The following is a 21,298-nucleotide window of genomic DNA, read 5'->3' as shown; positions in this document are numbered from 1 at the left end:
GTTTCCAACATATTAGCCAATCAAACACCGATAATTTTGGCAACTTCTAAGATTTTTGAATTCCTACCTTAAATTCTTACCAATCAAACACAATCTTGTACATTTATACTTTTACAAGACATATTTTTTAAGGTAAATAAATCAAGAAAATAATTAAGTTAGCCCAAACACAAAATAGGATAACAAGTTGTTTTGGCGCAAAATTTGGGGACTTCACATCCCAAACAAGATCAAGACTTTCGCTTGGAAGGCATGTCGAAACATCCTCCCTACAAAGGGACTTATTTTAAAAATAACTATAAAACCTATACTATATTATAAGTTAAGCAACATTTCAAACTTATTTCATATCTAACAATTCGAGTCCAGTGGAATCGATTTACCCAGAAATCTGATGTGGACAAAGTAGGAAACCGAGTTTATTGAACTCGTTTTCTATACATAGAAATCGAGTTCAATGAACTCGTTTTCTATGTATAGAAACCGAGTTCATTGAACTCGGTTTCTATGTTCCATCTACTCTGATGTTCACGTGTAGTCTAAGCTGGAAATCGAGCCTACTGTACTCGATTTCTATAAATGGTCCCCAGCACTCCACGTGTTGTCGTGGGTCCCAGCTAGGACATATTTTCCCTCTTTGTACGCACTACACTCTCAGACACACCTCTTAGTAACTTCACTCCACTTTCTCAGTAAGCTCCACTTTCTCAGTAAGCTCACTCACACTCATCTCACACAAGTTCACAACATCTCAGGTATACTATGATTATTTGCTAGTTTTTATATTTAAGAAAAATTGACAACATATTAGGAAAAGTTATGTTTTTTTTTTTTGGTTAGTGTAAATATAATTTAGAACATATTAGGAAAACTTATGTTTTATTTTTTTTTGTTAGTGTAAATATTGTGATTAACCTATTTGGTAGTATATTGTGATTAGTTTTATTTTCTTTGAGAGGGTGATTAGTTTATTTGTTAGTATATTTGTTGTAGTGATTAATTTATTTGTTAGTATATTGTGATTAGTTTTTTTTTTTTTTTTTTGAGAGGGTGATTAGTTTATTTGTTAGTATATTTGTTGTAGTGATTAATTTATTTGTTAGTATAGTGATTAATTTATTTGTTAGATATTGTGATTAGTTTATTTGTTTGTGTATTGTGATTAATGTATTTGTTAGTGATTAATTTATTTGTTAGTATATTGTGATTATTTGCTAGTTCTTTTTTTTTTTTTTTTTGAAATTAATATTATGATTAATTATAAAAAGTGTAATCACATTCATAGTATGACTCATGTTATGTCCAAAAAACTAGTCATATCTTGAAATTGGTTTTGTTCAGTCCATTTATTTTGATAGCTTGCATTTAATCATGACAAGTGAAGCTATTTGAGTTTTGACATTAGTGCTCAATTGAATGATGAACTTGATTACTTACCGCCAAACTAATGTCTAAATATTTGGACACATTTATATAAGATCATGAATCTACTTAAGAAAAAATATATATAATGGATATTGTGAGGCCCTTGTGGATATGATGGGAACATTTAGTGCTAAATATTGTGATCAATTGTTAGGAATATTTAGTAATTTTAGGTCTTTATCATGGATATGAAATGGATTATGAGTTTGATACCTAAGATATTTGTAGTCTTGTTACCATAAATTATTTCAAGATATATTTATTTAAGATTTGTAATAGAAATTTCAAGGTTGGTATATAATATTTTTGTTTATGAGAACTTATTTGAATGGGTTTTGAAAGTCATGCCCCTAGAATGATTTGGAATTTTAAAAGAATATGAAATTGGTAATGACTATTTTTGTATGTGACCTAAGGTGAGTGTATGCAAATTTGGTTGAGATTAGTATTGTTGGCATTTCATACGCAAAGTTTTGTGATTGATGTTGATTGAGCGGTATAAATTTGTCACTAACACTATTGCACTTGATGATCTATAGGTTGATAATGATCCCTATAAATATATACTACGGTGGACCCCTTAGCAATGTCAACCCTTATGACGGATTAATGTTTCAAGGTCCGGGTATCCAGTGCTACTATATGATGATACGCCGTAAGCTAAAGACCCTGAATGATTTGAAAGTAAAAATTATGAAAGAGTTGCAAGTGAACCCTGCTTTGCATGACATACATATTACTTTCCGTTCTCCACATGAAGTTCTCAATCAATGCATTAATTATAGATATATGGTGATAACAGAGGACAAACATGTGAAATTCATGTTTAGTAAGATGGAAAAATGGGAAAAGGTAGCCGATTTTGAGTTGTACGTCAGTTTGCAACTGCGTGTGGAAGTCGGCATAGAGGAAATTGTACAAACAACTTCATCTCTACAGTTTGCAGTCCTAGATGATCAATGCACCACATTGGGAGGCTATACACCCTCTTTTCAAGAGACACCAACAACAATTGAGAGCGAACCTGGAAATAGATATGAAGATCAATTTTGTACACATCGAGGCGAATCCTCTACAATTCCAGTAGTTGAAGATGAAGATGAAGACGAAGACTATATTGGGGAAGATATTGACGATAGAGATGAGAACGAAGAGAGGATTGAGAGAGACGACTTTGACAGGAGTGTTGATGACCATGAAATTACTCCCATTCCTCATGTTAATGATATGGCTGAATGTGATGAAGATGATGCGGACGCTACTATTAGAGTTCAGCATGTTACAAATGCGACCCCCGTTTATGAACCTCCTGCCTCATCATTTTATGAAAATAATTAGAAAAATATGGTTGATCCTAAAGTTGCTCAGCAAGCATTTGGTTCTTCTTAGAATGCGAACATGAATTTTGCGAAAGGGTTGATTTTTGCGAATAAAGAGGTGGTAAAACGTGCACTAACAATTTACGCCGCAGAGCATAATAGAAACATTGTGACTAGTAGGTTGACCAAAAGTAGATTGTCTATGAAATGCGTCGATGAGTCATGCATGTGGTACGTTGGGGCAGTCGAGAAGCCTGAACATGAACTATGGATGGTCACATCTTATAGGGGTCCTCACAGTTGTATACCCCTTGCCACGACCCTTGATGGTAGAATGATAGATTGTAATTTTCTTGCAGCAGAATTTGTTCCATTGTTGCAAGAAAAACACATGGCAACAATTTATCACCTCAGAGATTTCATCAAAGGGAAGTATTATGGGCATAAACTTTCTTACTATAAGATATGGGATGCAAAACAACGAGCTATTGCAAAGATATTCAGGGATTGGGAAAAGTCTTACCAAAAGTTGAGAAAGTTATTGTTGGCATACTTGGATCAAGAAACTGGCACCCGGTACTGGTGGCACACCATACCCAGGGACGAGTTCGATGATACAATATTGCGCTATGTATTTTGGGCTTTCGCTCCATGCATTGAAGGATTCAGACATTGTAAGCCAGTGATCAGTATTGATGAGACTCATTTGTATGGTAAATATCGAGGGGTGTTGTTGATTGCAATGGCCACCGATGCCAACAACAAGGTTTTGCCTCTCGCTTTTGCCGTTGTGGACAAAGAGTCAAGGCCTAGTTGGAGGTGGTTTTTAGAACGCCTTAGGATCTCATTGGAAGATGTGATAGCAGATAAGGATATTTGCATAATTTCTGACCGACATAAGGGTATTCAAAACGCAATTGCAAACTAGCCTAGAGATGATGATGGACAACTACGAGTAGTTCACAAATATTGCCTTCGACATGTTGCTAGCAACTTCAACACGCATTTTCAAGACGCCACTTTAAAGTCATTGGCCTTGAAAACGGGGTATGCTACTCAGGAAGCTAAGTTTAAGTTGTACATGCAACCTATCAAGGAAGCAGAGATTGAGGCCTTTAGGAAGAAACGGAGAACCAAGCGGCAGGAGAGTGAACTAGATTCATCCATCATGCCATACACATATCTAATGAAAGAGGATCTAAACATGCGGACCCAGCTACATGATGGTGGATACCGTTATGGGGCTATGACAACCAATGTCTCAAAGTGCTTCAATGGAGTACTGAAAGGTGCCCGTGGTCTACCCATTGCTGCAATGGTTGAATTCACTCATTGCAAACTTGTTGCGTATTTCCATGATCAACACAAAGAAATTACTCATGATCTCTCACAAAGCAAGGTATGGAGTAAATATGCCTTAAAAATCTATGGACAAAACCTACAAAAATCTCTTGGCCACCATATAAATGCGTTTAATTATGTAAATGGTATATATCAAGTAATTACTGCATACAACATCCATAGCTCTGGAGGGGGACACCATAGTCATGAAGTAAACCTAATGGACAGAACATGTCATTGTGGAAAGTGGCAAAATCGAAAGATCCCTTGTTCACATGCAATTAAAGCTCTTCAGCACTTAGGGCAAGATGCGACTACATATATTGACCCATGTTATAGTTTGAACAACGCCATTCTCACCTACTCACATGCATTTGTGGTGCCAAAGTCAGAGTTATTGTGGAGGGATGTGGACGGTCCAAAGTGGGTGCCTGACCCAAACTTGTTGCGGGGCAAAGGTCAACTTGTGGCGTCTAGGATACGAAATGAGATGGATGGGGTTCGGCGAGAACCAGGAAGCCGGAGGCCAGATTCTGACTTAAGGGAGATTCAACAAAAGCAAAGCTGTGAACTGTGTCATCAACATGGGCATAACCGTAGAAGATGTCCACTTTCCCGTGGGGTTTCAACAAGTAGTAATGATCCGAACTAGGTAAGTGATGCTTTTATATAAAATGCCATGATTGTATCAATTAGCCAAGTTGCGTAGATTAGTACGTATGTTTTGGCTTTTGGTATCTAACGACAATATTTGAATTTTTGTCAGGCATGCAGATACTTGATTTTGGAATGGCATTGTAGATGTAAATTGGGGTTCTCTTTATTGTGTATTTGAACTTACTACTGGGTTGTATCGGCATTGACCTTTATTTTTTTTATCACTGAATGAACTTGTAATCGAAGTATTCTATATCTAATGTACCTGTTTCTAGATCGTGATATTATGAATGTTCAATTAGTTGTTAATTATTTCCATTCTAGCTAGAGACTACATAGATGGCAATCCCAAAGAAACAGACATGTACTTTAACACAAGTAGCTTAAGCTTGAAGGTGCTAGAGGGTTCAAAAGAAGTGTTGGTGAAGAACCTTTACTTACTACACTGATGTGCCCCTTTCCTACTATACTGGACTTCTTGGTAAGTAATTTGCTCATCAATTGGGAAAAAAGTTTATAAGATGGATTTGATTTTCAAGAAAATTAAAGAAACAAAATAAAAAGGATTTTACTTCATAATCTTTTATATGATTGGAATATACAATTCATGGAACTCTGGATTAAAGATGAATTTGATACTTTGCAGTGTAGTTATTCATTTATACTACATAATCTATCTTGTTCATGTCACTTTTTTCTGTCCTCTACACCATCTCCTCCTCTACATACTAGTAACTATAGATATTTTCTTTTTTAAAAAAACATTGACATAGTAAATGCTTCATCTAATTGGATTTACTTTTGCACATAAGTATGCCTGGTATGACTGCTTATGCTGGTTTCTATGAACTTTGCTCACCAAAGAAAGGACAATATGTTTTTGTCTCATCAGCAGTTGGTGCAGTTGGCCAACTAGTTGGGCAATTGGCCAAATTGATGGGTTGTTATGTTGTTGGAAGTGCTGGAAGCAAAGAAAAGGTACATCAACCTTAATTGGAATCTTCTTTAAAATATTTGAAGAAGAAAAGTACTAGGTATGCATTGTTCTGATAGGTGCTACCAAGAATATCATTTTTATTCAATAATTCAATTAGATATTGGTGACAACAATAAAGTACACATAAGTTGATCTTCTGATTATATCATCACCTTTTACTAACATCTAGATTATATCATCCCCTTTTACTAACATCCATTTTGAATGAATTTGAAACAATAGTATATATTTTGTTCTTAATTCGAACTGAATTTGCAGGTTTGATCTTTTTTGTTTTCCTCCTTCAATGAGCTGTTATTTATTTGTCTCTAGTTAGACATTTAAAGTATTTTAACACAGTACAACCAGGTGCTACCACTAACACCAAAGAAAGAGCCAAGTCTTTTGAGTATGATACACACACATTTATTGGAAGACCAATACTTGCCTACTGTACTGTCCTCTACTGTTATATCGTATTATGGTCCCACTATTTTAACCATAATTCACCACCATTTGTCATTCATGCACTACCTTTCACAAGTTCTTCAGATATTTCAATTTGCATTTTCTAAGAGCTGTAATTGCAATGCCAGCATAGTGTGAATTGGTATTTTTTGTAATGGACAGCATTTTCAATAACTTAATTTCGCTTCAAACTTCAAACACCCACACACACACACACACAAAAGTACTACTACTATTATAGTTGAGCACTAAAACTTGGAAGGGGAGAGAGAGAGAGAGAGAGAGAGATCTAATAGCGGATTTACCCCAATGACCAGCCTTAAAGTAATTGATCCTTAAGCAAACAATTCGATTGTAACAATTAAAACTACTTCCACTTGGAACAACTAATGGCGATTAATGTTTTTATAATATCATACATGTACAACTCAACTTGATAAAATATGCAGAGTAACAAAGCCTTAAAAAAGTAAAAACCCCAAGAATATAAAAAAAAATCAGAATATCTAACAACTGTGTGCCACAAAATTAATATTCCAGCTATCAATCTAGTGTACATCACTGTTCACAGTGGGCTGACATTCATATCTAATGAACAACAATGACGCCAAGAACCATCTGACGGTAAAACTGGGGGTACAGGATAAAGCTTCTTCAATGTTATAACCAAACACGTGATCATATATTCTCCTTCCATACTGTTCAATGTCTTCATCTTTTCTACGTTCAAATACATCTTCTACATGTTCTGATGAGCTCGTAGCATCAGTAGAACGCACATTTAAATCATTTTCCTGATTTTTGTCTCCAAATAACTTTGTGAAAATTAAGTCCTTTGCCCATACAATACAGTGAACAAATATGTCATAGCCTAGGACTTACAGAGCATGAGTTTATCTTGAAAATGATCAAAGCAAGAAGCCTAAATCATTAACCCTTGTGACAAATGATCATTCACACATGATTATAAATGTAATTCCTGTAAGCTGTTACAAACCATATGACATTTTGCATTTTTTAACTGTTCGATCAGAAAACAAATTACAATTGCAGTTGCAGATAATTATCTACTGAAATCTAAAAAAATGGCAGTCACAATAACTAGGGAGCCGCAAGTTAAAGTTTTTCTGTCCTTTGTAAATGGGTGTAATTTTTCTTGTTCTTTTCTTCTTCCATTTTTTGTTTTTTGTTTTTTGTTTTTTGTTTTTTGTTTTTTTGCCACCTCCCAGGTTTCCAAGGTAATTTTTCATTTTTAGAGGTGAACCTCTCACAATATTGCACTTGGTCCCTTCAATGCCTCTTCACTGCAGCTTGTTTTCCTCAACATCATCTTACTACATATCTTCTATTTTCGCATTATTGAAATTGTTATTTAAATACTTACAAGCCTAACCAGCATAAGACCTCGACTATTTTATTAAAAAGAATTGTCTAGTTAAAAGTATTAAGTAATAATTCATGGCAGACAAAATAATCATCCAAAAAAAACAGAATGATTCATGACAGACAACTGCCAACTAAAGGCTCATGTTTTCCAACTCAAACATACTAAAGCAGTTGATTAAAAACGAAACAATAACAAACCAATAAGCATTTGAAATACCTTTGATGGTGTACTAGTAATAGTGCAAACAGGATAAGTTTTGGGGGCAGGTTTTGGCTGACACTCATAGCACTCCGTTCTTCCCTTCAAATGTACAGTTACCTGCTTCCACAAATTAGTAAAAATAAGGAAAAAGAAACCATCATCAATGAAGGAGCCACAATCTAGTACTCTAAAAATCAACTGTTCAGAATAATTATCCTATAACTGTTATAGAGAGCACCATCCTTATCAAAATAACAAATGCCATATATAATTTTTTGATAAGTTACAAATGCCATATATATATGGACAAAAAGTGCAACCACTTTCTTGTCAAATCGTCTTTGGAAAAACAAACAAGAGTTATGATTTGCAATTATTTTATGAATTAATAAACCTACTTTGTGTGTGTGTGTGTATGTGTGTGTAGAAATACACAAAATACACTGATCAAGGGAAGGGGATATGACAAACACACATGCGCACAAACAAAGCATAACTGAATAAAGTCCATATTACAGACCTGTTTTAGTATAAGATAAATGATTTCTTTCAAATAAATATAGATACTAAACGTAAATCACCTGCCCAAGGAAGCCAGTAGTCCCACTTTCAACCAAAGGAACTTCAGCAGCCAAGCATAGGCGATTCACATGTTGTCTTGCATCTAAGTTGTCAAGGCCATTCAGAACAACATTAAATTGCTTGAAGAAGTCCACATTAAAGTCAGGATCCTTGACATTGGCATGGTATGGCGTTATGCTTATGTGAGGTCTAAATTTTAAGACAGCATCCCGAGCAACCTGGTTGAAAATTGTATGAGAAGATCATAAAAAAGAAGGTGCCTGTGCAAGATATTGGAAATGTACTAACTTTGGCCTTGGATTGCCCAACATGTGATTTTCGGAATAGAAATTGTCTGTTAAGGTTGCTGACTTCAATAGTGTCCATGTCAATCTGCAAATTAGAAGCAACAAATGCATGAGAAAATTGTTACAAAAACAATAATGTATACCAACAAATCTCCTGCTTAAAACCACTAAAACTTTGAAAAATCATCAGAAAATACAGTATCACCACAGCCACAGAAATTGTAGACAGAAAATAGTTTATCAAACAAGAATGACTAATCACTAAATTATCCAGAAAGAATCAAATATCAAGTGGAGACTGGAGAGAGGAGATGGGGTATGGAACACATGGACTTCTTTATCTTATAATTATACAAATATGAAATACATGGTTAGTTTCAAATTATACTTGGTGTAAATATAGGTTAATGTCAGTTATACCACCCAATATATTTTTATTGGCCAAGCATTTTGTCAAATTACCCACCAGATTATATGTTTTCCATACCCATCATGCTCATCAAATATCAAGATGAATGGGGATTAAGAGCCATCTCCATCTTTAAGAGTGCTAAAGATTTTTAATTTTTTAATATTTTAAAATACACTAAATGCATAATTTTATGGATTGGGTAGTAAAGGACACTTGATTGATTTGAAATTTAACATCGATGATTATTGAGCAGTTTAAATTTATATAGAGTTACTACAATTTGAACCTAACCCAATACGTACACACACGTTTGAGCACATGCACAAAGACAAATAATTGTCAATATAGATATAGTAGCTAATGTTGCAAATAGTAGCCATATTTCCCACATTAACTGCAAGAATATTACAAAAACTCACACAATCACACAAGGCAATTACATGCTAAGGTTGACATTAGGTTCAACAAAATCATATTTGCACCTTATAGATCACCCAAGAGAGGGTTAGCACAACCAAAACCATAGCTACTCAACTGCAACCACCAGCATCTCTTAACTCCAAGACCATGCATATGCTATCACCATGACCACCTATCCTACAACCACCACTAGCCAACACATCAGAGTCTTTGACCACACCTCATCATGACCTTCAAAAGCACCACCACCAAGACAAACATTTTTACTGAGCTCATTACACTACCATTTTAGGCTACTAATCATGATTAGTGCAGTACAGCCACCTCAGGCCCATTTCTAGGAACACCACCACATCCAACAATATTTAAGATTCAATCAGCACGTATGCCATTGGTAGGTGCTATTGCTGAACAAATAAAACGGCAAGACCATTCTCATGATTACACTACCATTTTAGGCTACTAATCATGATTAGTGCAGTACAGCCACCTCAGGCCCATTTCTAGGAACACCACCACATCCAACAATATTTAAGATTCAATCAGCACGTATGCCATTGGTAGGTGCTATTGCTGAACAAATAAAACGGCAAGACCATTCTCATGATCTCCAACAACCCTTCATAAACAGAAACCAACTTTGCCTCCATTACTAAAACCTTCCACGATGACCCAGTAATTATTAACACTTTTGCATTCCAAAACTAGTTAACCTTCACCACCAATACACCCAACACTGACCACCCAAACCCATAGAAACAATTTCCCTTACAGACCTCTAGCATCCATCAGTGCTGTGACCAACAAAAGCACCACAGCAGCATGTGTTCCATAACATTTTGATGAATAGTAGCATGTTCCCTATAACAGGTACTAGTTCTACATCTGACAAGTATCTGTGAAAGAAAATTCCAATACAAGTAAATAATAGAATATATCATTCAAAAAACATTATTTATATGAGAAATATATCTTTGATCAATACCCATCACCATCTTTGTCAAGCTGAGCAAACAATTTTTTTGCTGGGGCCTCCATTGAATCATCAAATTGATGTGAAGAATGGTGACCTTCTTCATCATAGTTCCTCACCATGTCAAAAAGCCCATGAAAAAATTCTTTAAAGTTAACCTTCCCGTCTTTGTCAGTGTCTCTTTCCCTAAGGAGGCAAAAGTGCGAAGTGACCAATTAGACAAGGAAAAGCAATGACATTACAACAAAATCAAAGCCCCATTAGAGAAGACATTGAAGAAACAAAGGGTGAAACATTGTAGTAAGATAATAAAATTAAAAGAGTCATTCATCAAACCAAGGCAAAAGAATCGACTGTGTAATTGTGTATGAAGCAGTTAACTCATCAAATGTAGTTACAAGACTTTGAATAGAATTGGTTACCACTAGATTCATACACATGTACCCAGAACTTAAAGGAAAGGTCCCTGACCACCAAAGAATTCCCATCTTTTTTTTTTTTTTTTTTTTTTTTTTTTTTTTTTTTTTTTAAATAAGTATCAAAAAATTCCCATCTTATATACCTATATGGTTAAAATCAGAATTCATAGGTAATTAGCTTCATATGAAACAAAATGAGTTCAGAGCCAAGAAAATAAAAATTTTCAACCAAGTTAGTCAGAATTTTTAGATTTTATAACTCATATGAATATTTATTAAAAAGAGAAACGCAAGTTAGTTAAAGTGTTTACATGAAAGTTTAATGTGAGTGAGAATCAAGTGTCAAGTCCCTTATAAACGCAAGTTACTTCCTAAAATGTTTCACTTTGCCTCCTCAGTAAGTCACTATTAACTAAAAGTAATGGAAACTCAAGTGAACTAGCCTTGAAAATTATCAGGACACTAAAAAATCTGAAATATAAACACCGAAAGGCGAAAGTATTTTAGTGCCAGAAAACCACTCACAAGAAAATGGTTTCTTTATTAAGGTTTTTAAAAGTTGCTTCGATACATATTTTGGTCGTAGAATACAATCAAATATTCATATGAAGCAAACTTGAAGTCTAAATAGGTTGTAAACACAGATTACATGAATTTCTTTTATTTTTAGTTTAATGAGACATAGTAATGGTCAAAATTGCAAAAATTTAATGGCATAAGGTAGGAATTGGTGCAATTGAAAATTTAAGGTTTAAACAGCAAGGTCAAACTTTGGGGGTTTTCATGTAATTATTTCACAAAAATTTCTCAAAACTTACAAGAGGGCACGATCCTCGCAAAAACTGTTGTCCACTTCAATGAACTTGGACTCAGCCAAGAGTTGCATCACTAGCCTAGAAGTCACAATAGGTGTATTTCCAAGCTCCATCACAGTCCCACGGATTGATGCAAGAATAACACGCATCACAATAGGTGTATTTCTGCTACCCCAAGAACCCGCATGATACACTTCATTATATATTGATTCTCCTCGGACTCTGGAAATTTGAAGGCATTAAATAGGTTGGTCATCAGCTCAACAAAAATATGGAGCAACGTCATGTGCAGTATACGTAGATCTTCCCCCCTCATCCTTGTGTAACATGGGGGGCCGATTCAAACCATGAAAGTTGAAATCGACGACGATGAGTATCATCGTTGTATGGATAGTCTATATTTTTAGGTTGATATGAACCTTCTTTGAGATAAGCTCGTTGGATTTCATTTTATTTGTTGATAGAGAATTCACATATTTGTTTATGTGATCCTAAATCACGATCTATCTCTTTAAATTAAATTCTTGAACATTTGGAGAGATCAGGGTATTCATAGGCTTGAAGTATCAACATTTGTTTCTACAGCCACAGGTGTCCTAATTTTTGAATTGCTAACATCTTTTTTCTTAAATAATGCATCAATTGTTTTTCGTTTGCTCATAATTCTTTTAGCTTTAAGAATATGACTCAAAAATTAACCTAAAAAGAAGTTTAAAAAATAAAATTTTAATTAGAAATTTTTACTTAGTTATATGGATGTTATTCATACTCAAGAAAAAACAAATTTTCCACTATAATTTAAACATACAATCTATTTTTAATACGACTTTAATTAATAATAAGCCCTCAAACAAAAACAAAAATTAAACACACAAGTATTGGTACACAACATAAACCAAACAATTTAACAACACCCACAGCCACATCCACAGCCATATGATATCTAACTAATCAAAAATAGGTAATAAATCAAAACAATTTTACCTTAGAAACTTTGTCTTCACAAAGTGCAAAGATGAGTCACTCGTGTGGCAATGCCTACTGCCTCCAACTTTAGATCTTCCCTTCAAGACTCATCACAAACAATCTCCCCATGCCTTCAATCATGTATTTCTCTAAAAATCTATGAAAATATAAAGAGCATGTGAATATTTAGGTGTAGATAGTTGAGAAAATAAAAAAAAGACACTTAAAAGAGATGAATGTCTAATACTTAAGAAAGAGAAGAAAACTCATCAGTCACCAAGTTCCAAAACTAAAGCTGATGAAGAAAGAAAAAATTGGTCATGATTTTTTTTTTTTTTTTTTTTCGAACTGTGAGTACAGAGGACTGGAGTTTTGAGGGCTGGTAGGTAGGCAACGGTACTAGTGGAAATGAAAATGTATCAAAGAAGACAAAACAAAAGAATAACAAGTAAAGAAAGGGATTCCGTGGGTCAGTGGGTGGATTTTTTGAGATGAAGAGAAAGTGAAGTTTTGTTTTTTGTGTTTGGATTTGAGCGGGCCAGCTTGTTTTATTTGGAGTACATAAGGTGATAAGGCCTAAAACTAAAGCCGGGCTTGGGAGAATATTTGAGCTGGGCTTGGGAGAATAGTTGAGAGTGGGCCATGGGGGGGTCGGCTGTCCAATATTGGGGGGGTCCAATTTTTTTTTCTACCTACTCTAATGGAAAAAAAATAAAAAAAATTTGCAGGGGCCAGGGTCCCCCCAAGCCACTATGTGGCTCCGCCCCTGAGTATATGGCACAGTCCTTATCCTTCCAATTCGTAACTAGGTTTGCAGCAAACGAAGTTAACAAATGCTGAATCTGTGCAGAAACTATCTCGGTGACCTGTTGCTTATAATTGGTCGCAATCCCTTTAAGAAGCTCACACACAATTCTCGTCCTAGTATGAAGATCACTACCCTCAATATCCCTCCGAATGAACTCAACATAATTCATTTCAAAGAGTTTCTCGTCCTCCTCCCTCAACCTCACATTCGGTGCACACTTGTGCTCACTGTGGTCAAAAACTTAATCACATTCATATAATGTTGTTTCTGCAACTGTTTAAATTTTAACTTATACTTTTTCAAATTAGAAGGCCCACATTTTATTTTGTTATAATGAATAACAAGGTCCTTTCACTTATCAAAGAGGCAGAGGCATATTATCAGGAGCTTGAGAAAAACCGTCTGGTACGTTTGATGCCCGTCTGATGAAATTTAACCACTATATATTTAAAATCATCATTAAAATCACTTATCACTATATCTTTGGAAAGGGCATCAAACGTACCAAACGGTCTTCCTCAAGCTCCTGGTAATGTGCCTTTGCCTCTTTCATAAGATAAATGACCTTGTTATTCATTATAACTTAGTAGGCCTTGGAATTTGAAAAAGTATAATTTAAAATATTAAAAATAGTGGCAGAAACAACATTATATAAAAATAGAACTTCATAGTGGGCTTCTTCAGCATACCAAGTATATTGCAAATCTTACACAATTGATCTATTTCACTGCCCATTCTATCATACTGTTATAAGGTGTCAGTTCATAAGTGATTCTTTTGGTAACCCAAGTGTAGATTCAACACCCCCAAGCATGCCCATCTTCACACTCTCTACTGTTGCATTTGGGATGTTTTCCTGATAATAAAAATTGTTCAATAAAGTGACCCAAAATAAATCCGCATATACCTACAAATATGGACAGTTGCATACATGATTCAACAAGATACACAAGCATAGAAAAAATTTTACACAATTTCTTGCTTCTAAAATTTTAGAAATATGGTAAACACCATTTAGGCATTTACTGTTTTATTATGCATGGCAGAATTTATAAGACTTGCAAGTGATGTGAAGCAATATATTATAAAATCAATAGTATAAAGCCATTTTATACATATTATGGGAATTTAACTGACAACATTTTAAATGGGTTTATATGTATAAATTGGGTCTCCATAAGCATCAATCTCTACAATTTACTTTAAAAGGGGATAATTACAATCACCATTCACAGAGGTACCCCGTGGAGTCTCAGATTTTATTTTCGAAGTTTGAATTTCTGATTTTTCTAGATTTCACTTTGGAATTCTAGTTTGCTCAATTCAGATTTCTGCAACAAAACAAGATTATAACGAAGAAAAGATAATAGGACTAAATTTGTAATAAGCAGACATCAATTTCTAAGCTCAAAGAGCTCAACAAATTTCAGATATCAAATATCATAAAGTAGATGAGCAAAGGCTGCCTACAATGACTCAAAGAACTGTTAGTAACCCTAGAATCCTAATTCCCAAGTCTTTATATTTTATCTAACAATTAAATCATAATCATAATCACATGACCCAAGGAATAGACAGATGTATATTATGAAAAATCCAATCACAGACTTCAATGAGATACATAATCCCAAGGAACTTCCCTAAAATCCAACCAACAAGTATATTACAACATAGGGCCCAATTTATTTTCTAGATGAGTTCGAAGTTGGTGCTAATGGTCCATGAAGACTATATCTCTCCTAAAGTAGCAACAAAATTTCCATTATACATAGGCATATAAAAAACTTGATTCTCATTAAATCATATATAAAATATAATACACAATATCACAAGAACGCAGTGTAAAAATCACTAGAGGGGGAAAAAACCCACAATCCCATAAAATCTGTAGAAGATGGTAATGGTGTAGGAGGAATTACCTCTACTAACGTAGCATCAATATTTTCGGCCTCTTTAGGTATTGCATACAGCTTGATTCTCATTAAATCATATATATACAATAGATAGTGTGTATCTTCTCTGGCATATCTGTGATCATAAGAAGGCAATTAGATGATGATATGAGTAAAAAAAAAAAAAAAAACCTTTGCTTGCCTAAAAATATATGATAAAGAAAAGAATTCTAAACTTAGGGAACCACAACCTCTCCCCAACCCCTTTCTTATTGAACAAACACACTCATCACCAAATTATACAAACACAAACTAAACTTTATCACAAAATGGATGTTCAAATTTTATTAAACCCATCAGCTAAACCACCCAGTTCATATTCCTAGATCCAAATTATGGCACAACATACCCAATTACCTATAATCCAACTTACCCAAATTATGGCACAACATACCCAAGTCATCCAATATATTACATATAGCCTAAAATAAACAAATTGAAAACTCAATAGCAAAATTCACATACACATTTAGATGGGGTGTTAATCCTAATGCATTTTACGCTTATGTTGTCTCGTATAGTGTCTGGTATGTGGGGGATGGGGTACTGCATCTCCTTGGTGAGGCTCCTCGCGTTGCTGCAAAGATGGAGTTACAACCAAACAATGGATTACATGAATTCCAATACCAACCGTAATAGTAGTTACTCAATATTCATTACATTAAATGACTTGTCATATCATGGGGCCAGCCTTGTGTCCTGCTTTATGACCACCTATCTCACAAGGAGGTGCTTTTGTTGTGCGTTTAGGTCGACCTTGTGGGGGTGACTGTAACCTAACAACCTGCTCATTCTCAACATGCACAGCTGGCTATTTTGCTTGACTCCCAACAACTGAAGATCCTACAACTGCGGGGGAGGATGGTGTAGCAAATGAAATGTGAGTGAGGCCCATAGTCATGGGATCTATATGCAGTCTAGGAGTGGGCATGAATGACATGGAGTGACTATGGGGTGGTACATGGTCTATATGACCAATGTTGTACGAGGGGGATTGAGTATGCATGACAGGAGGGGTTTGACTGAAATCAGGGCTGAGATCAAAGGATGGCGGAGTAAATGAAAGATGAGCGGGGTCAAAAAATGTATATGGGGTGTGTGAAGGGATCACGGGGTGAAAAGATGCATGAGTAGTGGGTAGAGAGATCTCTAGGTCAGAAATTGCATGAACAGTACGTGGAGAGATCTCTGGGGAAGGAGATGCATGTGGAGGTGGAGGGAACTCTGGGGCAAGAGATGCACGTGGGGGTGGAGGGGAATCCAGGCTACTGACAACCTGATGGGATGCAGCATGCTGACCATGGCTATGGCTGGCACGAGTTAAGCTCGTGCTTAGTCGTCCAGTATCTTCTGGCGCTTCTGGATTTTCCCCATCGATCTCTTCCAACGAAAGTTGGGCAGTTATACGGTGAAGGCGTTCCACTGTCTTAAGTACAGCTGAAATATGCTTGTACTCAGGACTGCCTACTGTATAACGTCTCAACAGCTGCTTGTGACTGGCAATCTGAAAGTAAATAAATACAATTAGTGCATCATACTCAAGTTCCTGATACGCAACAAAAATTGAAAAGAAAGGTCGAAGCAATTACCATAATAAGAAGTGAAGCCGAAGTGTGGTTGACGAACCTCCAAGTCACCCTATCGTACCAATCGAAGTATGGATGAGCAGGCGACATATCACCCTCTAGTCGTGCTCCATGACATAGAGATCGTGCTCGACTATTCCATACTTGGATATGGCCATAATGTTTGTCCCTCCAATTCACCTCCATCTTCCCCCTCAGGTCTATGGCATGAAGGGCTTCGTCAGTATCAACATTTGGGGAGATTTCTTGTACCATCCCGAACTGATGAACAACACGGTCCGGTGTATGTTTCTCTACTAGCCAGAAACATACAAGTGGTACCCTCGCCGACCATACCTCCCATCCAGCGACATAGAACGCAGGCAGGCGGGCTAATTCAACTTCATATGGTTGCCACACCACCTGAAATAGTCAAATAAAAGGGCAGCACATTATGCAATATTCCATATCTATGAACTCTTTTACATTTATAAATACAATAGTCATAAACAATAGAAGAAACACAATTTCGGTACCTGCTTTGGATGCATACAATCTAAAAGCTGACGGTACCGGACCAAACAGATTTTGGCGGGGCTATTCAAGGTGCTCACGACCCACACGGTCCTACAATTACGAAAGAAGGAGTCAATACTTGGAATTGAGAATTTGAAGTAATCAACAACAATAAATGAAGGGCAATCGTAAATTTAACATTACATACCACTAAGTTTATACTAATAAATGATTATCTAAACATATGATTAGTGGTGGAGTTAGAAATTAATAACACTTATATTATACATCAATCATAACATATGACCTTAGTGGTTGTAAAACGATATATAAAAAAATAAATAAAAATCCTATTAATGAGTCAAAATTTGAAGAATATCAAGGTTAAAATTTTATTTTCTATGTCTAACAATGTGTTTAAAATTATGGATCTATTTCCAATAGAGAGAATCGGTCAAGGAAGAGACTTACTTAATGGACAGTGGAGAAGGTGCAAATGGTGGGCCATATGCACCATCTGGTGGGAGGTCCATCCTTGGGCACAAAAAAGGGAATCAGACCCATGCCCAATACTGAACTAGCAACAAGGCCCCACCAATCTAACTGGCACCTCTGTCAGTTGCCCTGCATAACTCTCTGTACAACCTTGCAAGGCAAGCGCTCCCCCAACTGTACTGAGGTGGATTGCGAAGGTCCCTCAACATCTGCAACCATATCGTATGCACCCTATCGCTAGACTTATCAGCGAAAATTATGTTTGCCAGGAGTGCTAGGATATAACACCGTGCATATTGATGCACAACCACCTCTGCTGCACCATCGGACAACCCTTCGTCAATTTTTTCTAGTAGCTTCTTAATTTGGATCTTTTGTCCTTTAAGCACAGTACCATTAGTAGCAATTCCAAGCATACTCTAACATTCAGCAGCCCATGTCAAGTCAGTTGTTCCAACAATTGCCTCACCATCGATTGGAATCCCCAAAAGAACCTCCACATCTTGTAATGTGATCGTTGTCTCACCATATGGCAGGTGGAAGGTGTGGGTTTTAGGCCGCCATCGCTCAACGACGGCCGTTATCAAGTTATGATCAATCTCTCTACATGGGGTCCTATACAGCCCCTCTAATCCAACTCTCTTGACAATGTCGACGATACGATCATCCACTACTATCCGGCGTCGTTTTCGGAACTCGTCATTACGACCGCGGCATGTCAGTGGCCCGGGATCCTGCACATGATAGAACTATGGTGATGAGATGCAATATGCCATAACCTTTGTATATATGATTGTAGTTATTGATCCCAAAAAACAAAAATAAAGCAGTTATGAGGGGAAATTAAAATATCATCCCCAAAAAGGAAAAAAAAAAAAAAAAAAAAGCAACAACGGGAGAAAAATAAAAGGATGCAATGCACTTTATACATTTGTCTCGTAATGAAAGGCTTCCCATGCGAACAGCCTATTGCTGCCTCTGAACCAGGAAAAGTTAGATGGAAAATAAACAACCTAAATAGGGGAACGTAAAAGAAACTAAATGCAAAGGCTAGCATTCTCAATAATAACAAGAAAAATTACTGCAACAACCACAACCTGAACAACTTCTTGCCAAGCAACAATAAAATTATCATAGGTCACATTGCTTCAAACAAAAATAACTCTTATGAACCTAGGATTGCTTTGTTCATGTATGCACAGACATCGAGTTCATGTACACAACACATTCATGTACACAACACATTTAAACATACTCTTAGTCAATAGTGAAAAGAGTTTTAAATTATTTAATCCTGCGACTTCCACAAGAAACAAGTGAGTACTCTCTATTTAATAAAAATAAGAGAAAAATTCTTATCTCTTAGTTTAGACTATTATCTTTAATATAATTGTAGCCTTAAAAGAATTATATGAATGGATTTAACCATAATCATTATAACGTTTAAATGAGTAGGCAATTTATGTTATGTTGGCTGTGGGAAATTGTGTCTGAATTGTGTTCTTGCAATAGTAATAATAAGGCATTTTGAGTGATAGCAGGTTGTGTTAGACTGTGGAGCAGTTCAAGCAGATGCTTTGACAGTTGATCCTATTGCCTCCTTGGAAATGGTATGATGTAAATTTCAGAGTTAGTTAGCAATTGCTAAACTTTTCTCTTAAAATTATTGTTCATTTCATGTTAATGGAACATCAGTGATCATTCCCATGTCCATACTTGGCATTGGCATTGTCAGTACTACCCCGGGCATCAGTTTTAGCAACCGAAGTTCAGTGGCTGAACTCTATCAAGGCTGACTTAGTGGTACTTGAACTGTTTCTTTTTTGGATTTTTATTTATGAGGTTGGATTTTCTGAAATGGTTATAAATTCTGGTGTTTATTTGGTAATTGGTTATAAGATTTTTCTTGTTTTCCTTTTCTTGATATTTGTTTTTCTTTAGCCTTTTGAAAAATAATATATGTATTAGAATGAATCCCTTCTCCAAATTGTTAGAAGAGAATAACTTATTTTGTTGGTAAACAAATATCATAAAGTAATGAAACATAGAAGATTAATTACATCCTAATTCTTGGATTCAATAGCTTGTTTGAATATGAGGACTGCCCAAACGGGAGAGAGAACAATTGTTCTCAAAATGCTAATACCTTACAATGTTCTAAAGTTGGTCATCATATCATCACAGACAAGTGCAACTTGCATGAAATTTTATTAGACATAGAGATAACAGTTTCTTGAAAAAGAATGTTGCAAGCTGTTCTCTATTCTTCTCTATTAAGTCAGTTAAATTTCCGATTGTCCCAAAAGTTTAAGCTATTAAGAAATGGTGAGTTTAATCACTTAACCATAAATCTAACACTCCCCCTCACTTGTGGGCCTAAACTTCCCCTTATTAAGTGGAGGCCCAACAAGTGGGAATTCAGCACTGCAATAGATTTCTTGACTAGTTCTTAAAGGGTTCGTGAATAAGGATTGATGTTTGAGGGTGGGTTTTAGATTAGAAAAGATTATATCTTGATGGCTGTTTGGGGCTGAGACAAGGAATAGAACAAGAAATAAGATAAATAAAACACTAGTCAATCATACCTAGGCTTTCCTAAGCAATCACACTTGGGGTAGGAGAAGGCAATCACTCCCACAAATCTTAAAATAAGCTGCTGGAATTTTACCAGAATCAATCTCATTATGAATATTATTGACTAAAATAAAGCCTTTATATAGGCTATTGTTAATCCTTTCCTAGAAGGACTAGGACTCCAAAAACCTATTCCTAGAAGAGTGGTGATAGTTATACACTGTGTACGGGACACACAATGCCATGCCATCTGAAATCCTATTTTCAGTTAAAATTGTGAAATTGTGTTTTTAAAACTTTGTTTCACCATTCACAATTATAACTGAAATTGTGTTTTCAAAACATGATTTCAAAGGTGTGTGTGCTACAGTGAGTGTTATATAACAAAGAATTAACCTTCCTATAATGTCTAGGATTAATAATAACAAACAAAAAGGATTTAATAACTCCTAAACCAAATAGGAAAAGGAGTCAAAACATAAAATAAGACTCATGGGCTTTAATTTCTTCCTTGTACTTGTACTCTTACTAGAAAATAGAACAAAAATTAACAATTTTGTGTCATAGTTAACTGGTATTTGGTGATTGATTTCAGGTGTTAAGGTTCCCATTGCAGTACTAGGAGCTGAGATTGACAACATTGCTCCACCCGAACTCTTAAAACAATATGATGAGGCCTTAACTCCTCAATCTAAGGTAGGAAGATCAAATCCTTGTCTAGTTTTGTTTTTAATTTTTTT

At 35.6% G+C, this 21,298-nt stretch overlaps 4 protein-coding genes and 1 long non-coding RNA gene across 5 annotated transcripts; 2 read left to right on the top strand and 3 right to left on the bottom strand.

Annotated features, from left to right (window-relative positions):
• The first annotated feature begins 2,823 nt into the window (after positions 1-2,823).
• LOC115950053 lies at positions 2,824-3,672 on the top strand. The gene has a single exon (XM_031067303.1). It carries the CDS (start codon positions 2,824-2,826, stop codon positions 3,670-3,672), a length of 849 nt encoding a protein of 282 aa, XP_030923163.1.
• Positions 3,673-3,825: 153 nt separating this feature from the next.
• LOC115950052 lies at positions 3,826-4,737 on the top strand. Its single transcript, XM_031067302.1, has one exon. The coding sequence runs from the start codon at positions 3,826-3,828 to the stop codon at positions 4,735-4,737; it is 912 nt and encodes a 303-aa protein (XP_030923162.1).
• Positions 4,738-7,684: 2,947 nt separating this feature from the next.
• On the bottom strand, positions 7,685-8,724 carry LOC115993659 (SUMO-activating enzyme subunit 2-like). The gene is made up of 3 exons (XM_031117604.1): positions 8,645-8,724; positions 8,356-8,574; positions 7,685-7,891 (listed from the first exon to the last, which is right to left on the bottom strand). Exons 1-3 carry the CDS (start codon positions 8,720-8,722, stop codon positions 7,748-7,750), a joined length of 441 nt encoding a protein of 146 aa, XP_030973464.1. The 5' UTR covers positions 8,723-8,724; the 3' UTR covers positions 7,685-7,747.
• An 837-nt stretch (positions 8,725-9,561) lies between these two features.
• Positions 9,562-11,992, bottom strand: LOC115950698. The gene is made up of 3 exons (XM_031067926.1): positions 11,686-11,992; positions 10,461-10,634; positions 9,562-10,371 (listed from the first exon to the last, which is right to left on the bottom strand). Exons 1-3 carry the CDS (start codon positions 11,829-11,831, stop codon positions 10,254-10,256), a joined length of 438 nt encoding a protein of 145 aa, XP_030923786.1. The 5' UTR covers positions 11,832-11,992; the 3' UTR covers positions 9,562-10,253.
• Positions 11,993-17,328: 5,336 nt separating this feature from the next.
• On the bottom strand, positions 17,329-18,047 carry LOC115994478. The gene is made up of 3 exons (XR_004093221.1): positions 17,961-18,047; positions 17,510-17,600; positions 17,329-17,396 (listed from the first exon to the last, which is right to left on the bottom strand). It is a non-coding gene; the product is annotated as an uncharacterized LOC115994478 (long non-coding RNA).
• Between the last annotated feature and the right edge of the window lie 3,251 nt (positions 18,048-21,298).

This window comes from Quercus lobata, chromosome 6 (assembly GCF_001633185.2).
Source record: "Quercus lobata isolate SW786 chromosome 6, ValleyOak3.0 Primary Assembly, whole genome shotgun sequence".
NCBI lineage: Eukaryota > Viridiplantae > Streptophyta > Magnoliopsida > Fagales > Fagaceae > Quercus > Quercus lobata.
This window is presented reverse-complemented; position numbering and strand designations above follow the sequence as displayed.

What these genes read in the sequence shown, in the direction of transcription:
- LOC115950698 (XM_031067926.1), bottom strand. Translation starts at nt 11,831, where the DNA reads ATGCGTGTTATTCTTGCATCAATCCGTGGGACTGTGATGGAGCTTGGA. An exon ending in TGCGAGGATCGTGCCCTCTT is followed by an intron (nt 10,635 to 11,685) that starts GTAAGTTTTGAG and finishes TTGCCTCCTTAG; the next exon opens with GGAAAGAGACACTGACAAAG. An exon ending in CTTGACAAAGATGGTGATGG is followed by an intron (nt 10,372 to 10,460) that starts GTATTGATCAAA and finishes TTTCTTTCACAG; the next exon opens with ATACTTGTCAGATGTAGAAC.
- LOC115950053 (XM_031067303.1), top strand. Translation starts at nt 2,824, where the DNA reads ATGAATTTTGCGAAAGGGTTGATTTTTGCGAATAAAGAGGTGGTAAAA.
- LOC115993659 (XM_031117604.1), bottom strand. Translation starts at nt 8,722, where the DNA reads ATGGACACTATTGAAGTCAGCAACCTTAACAGACAATTTCTATTCCGA. An exon ending in TTGGGCAATCCAAGGCCAAA is followed by an intron (nt 8,575 to 8,644) that starts GTTAGTACATTT and finishes ATTTTCAACCAG; the next exon opens with GTTGCTCGGGATGCTGTCTT. An exon ending in CTACTGGCTTCCTTGGGCAG is followed by an intron (nt 7,892 to 8,355) that starts GTGATTTACGTT and finishes TTGTGGAAGCAG; the next exon opens with GTAACTGTACATTTGAAGGG.
- LOC115950052 (XM_031067302.1), top strand. Translation starts at nt 3,826, where the DNA reads ATGCAACCTATCAAGGAAGCAGAGATTGAGGCCTTTAGGAAGAAACGG.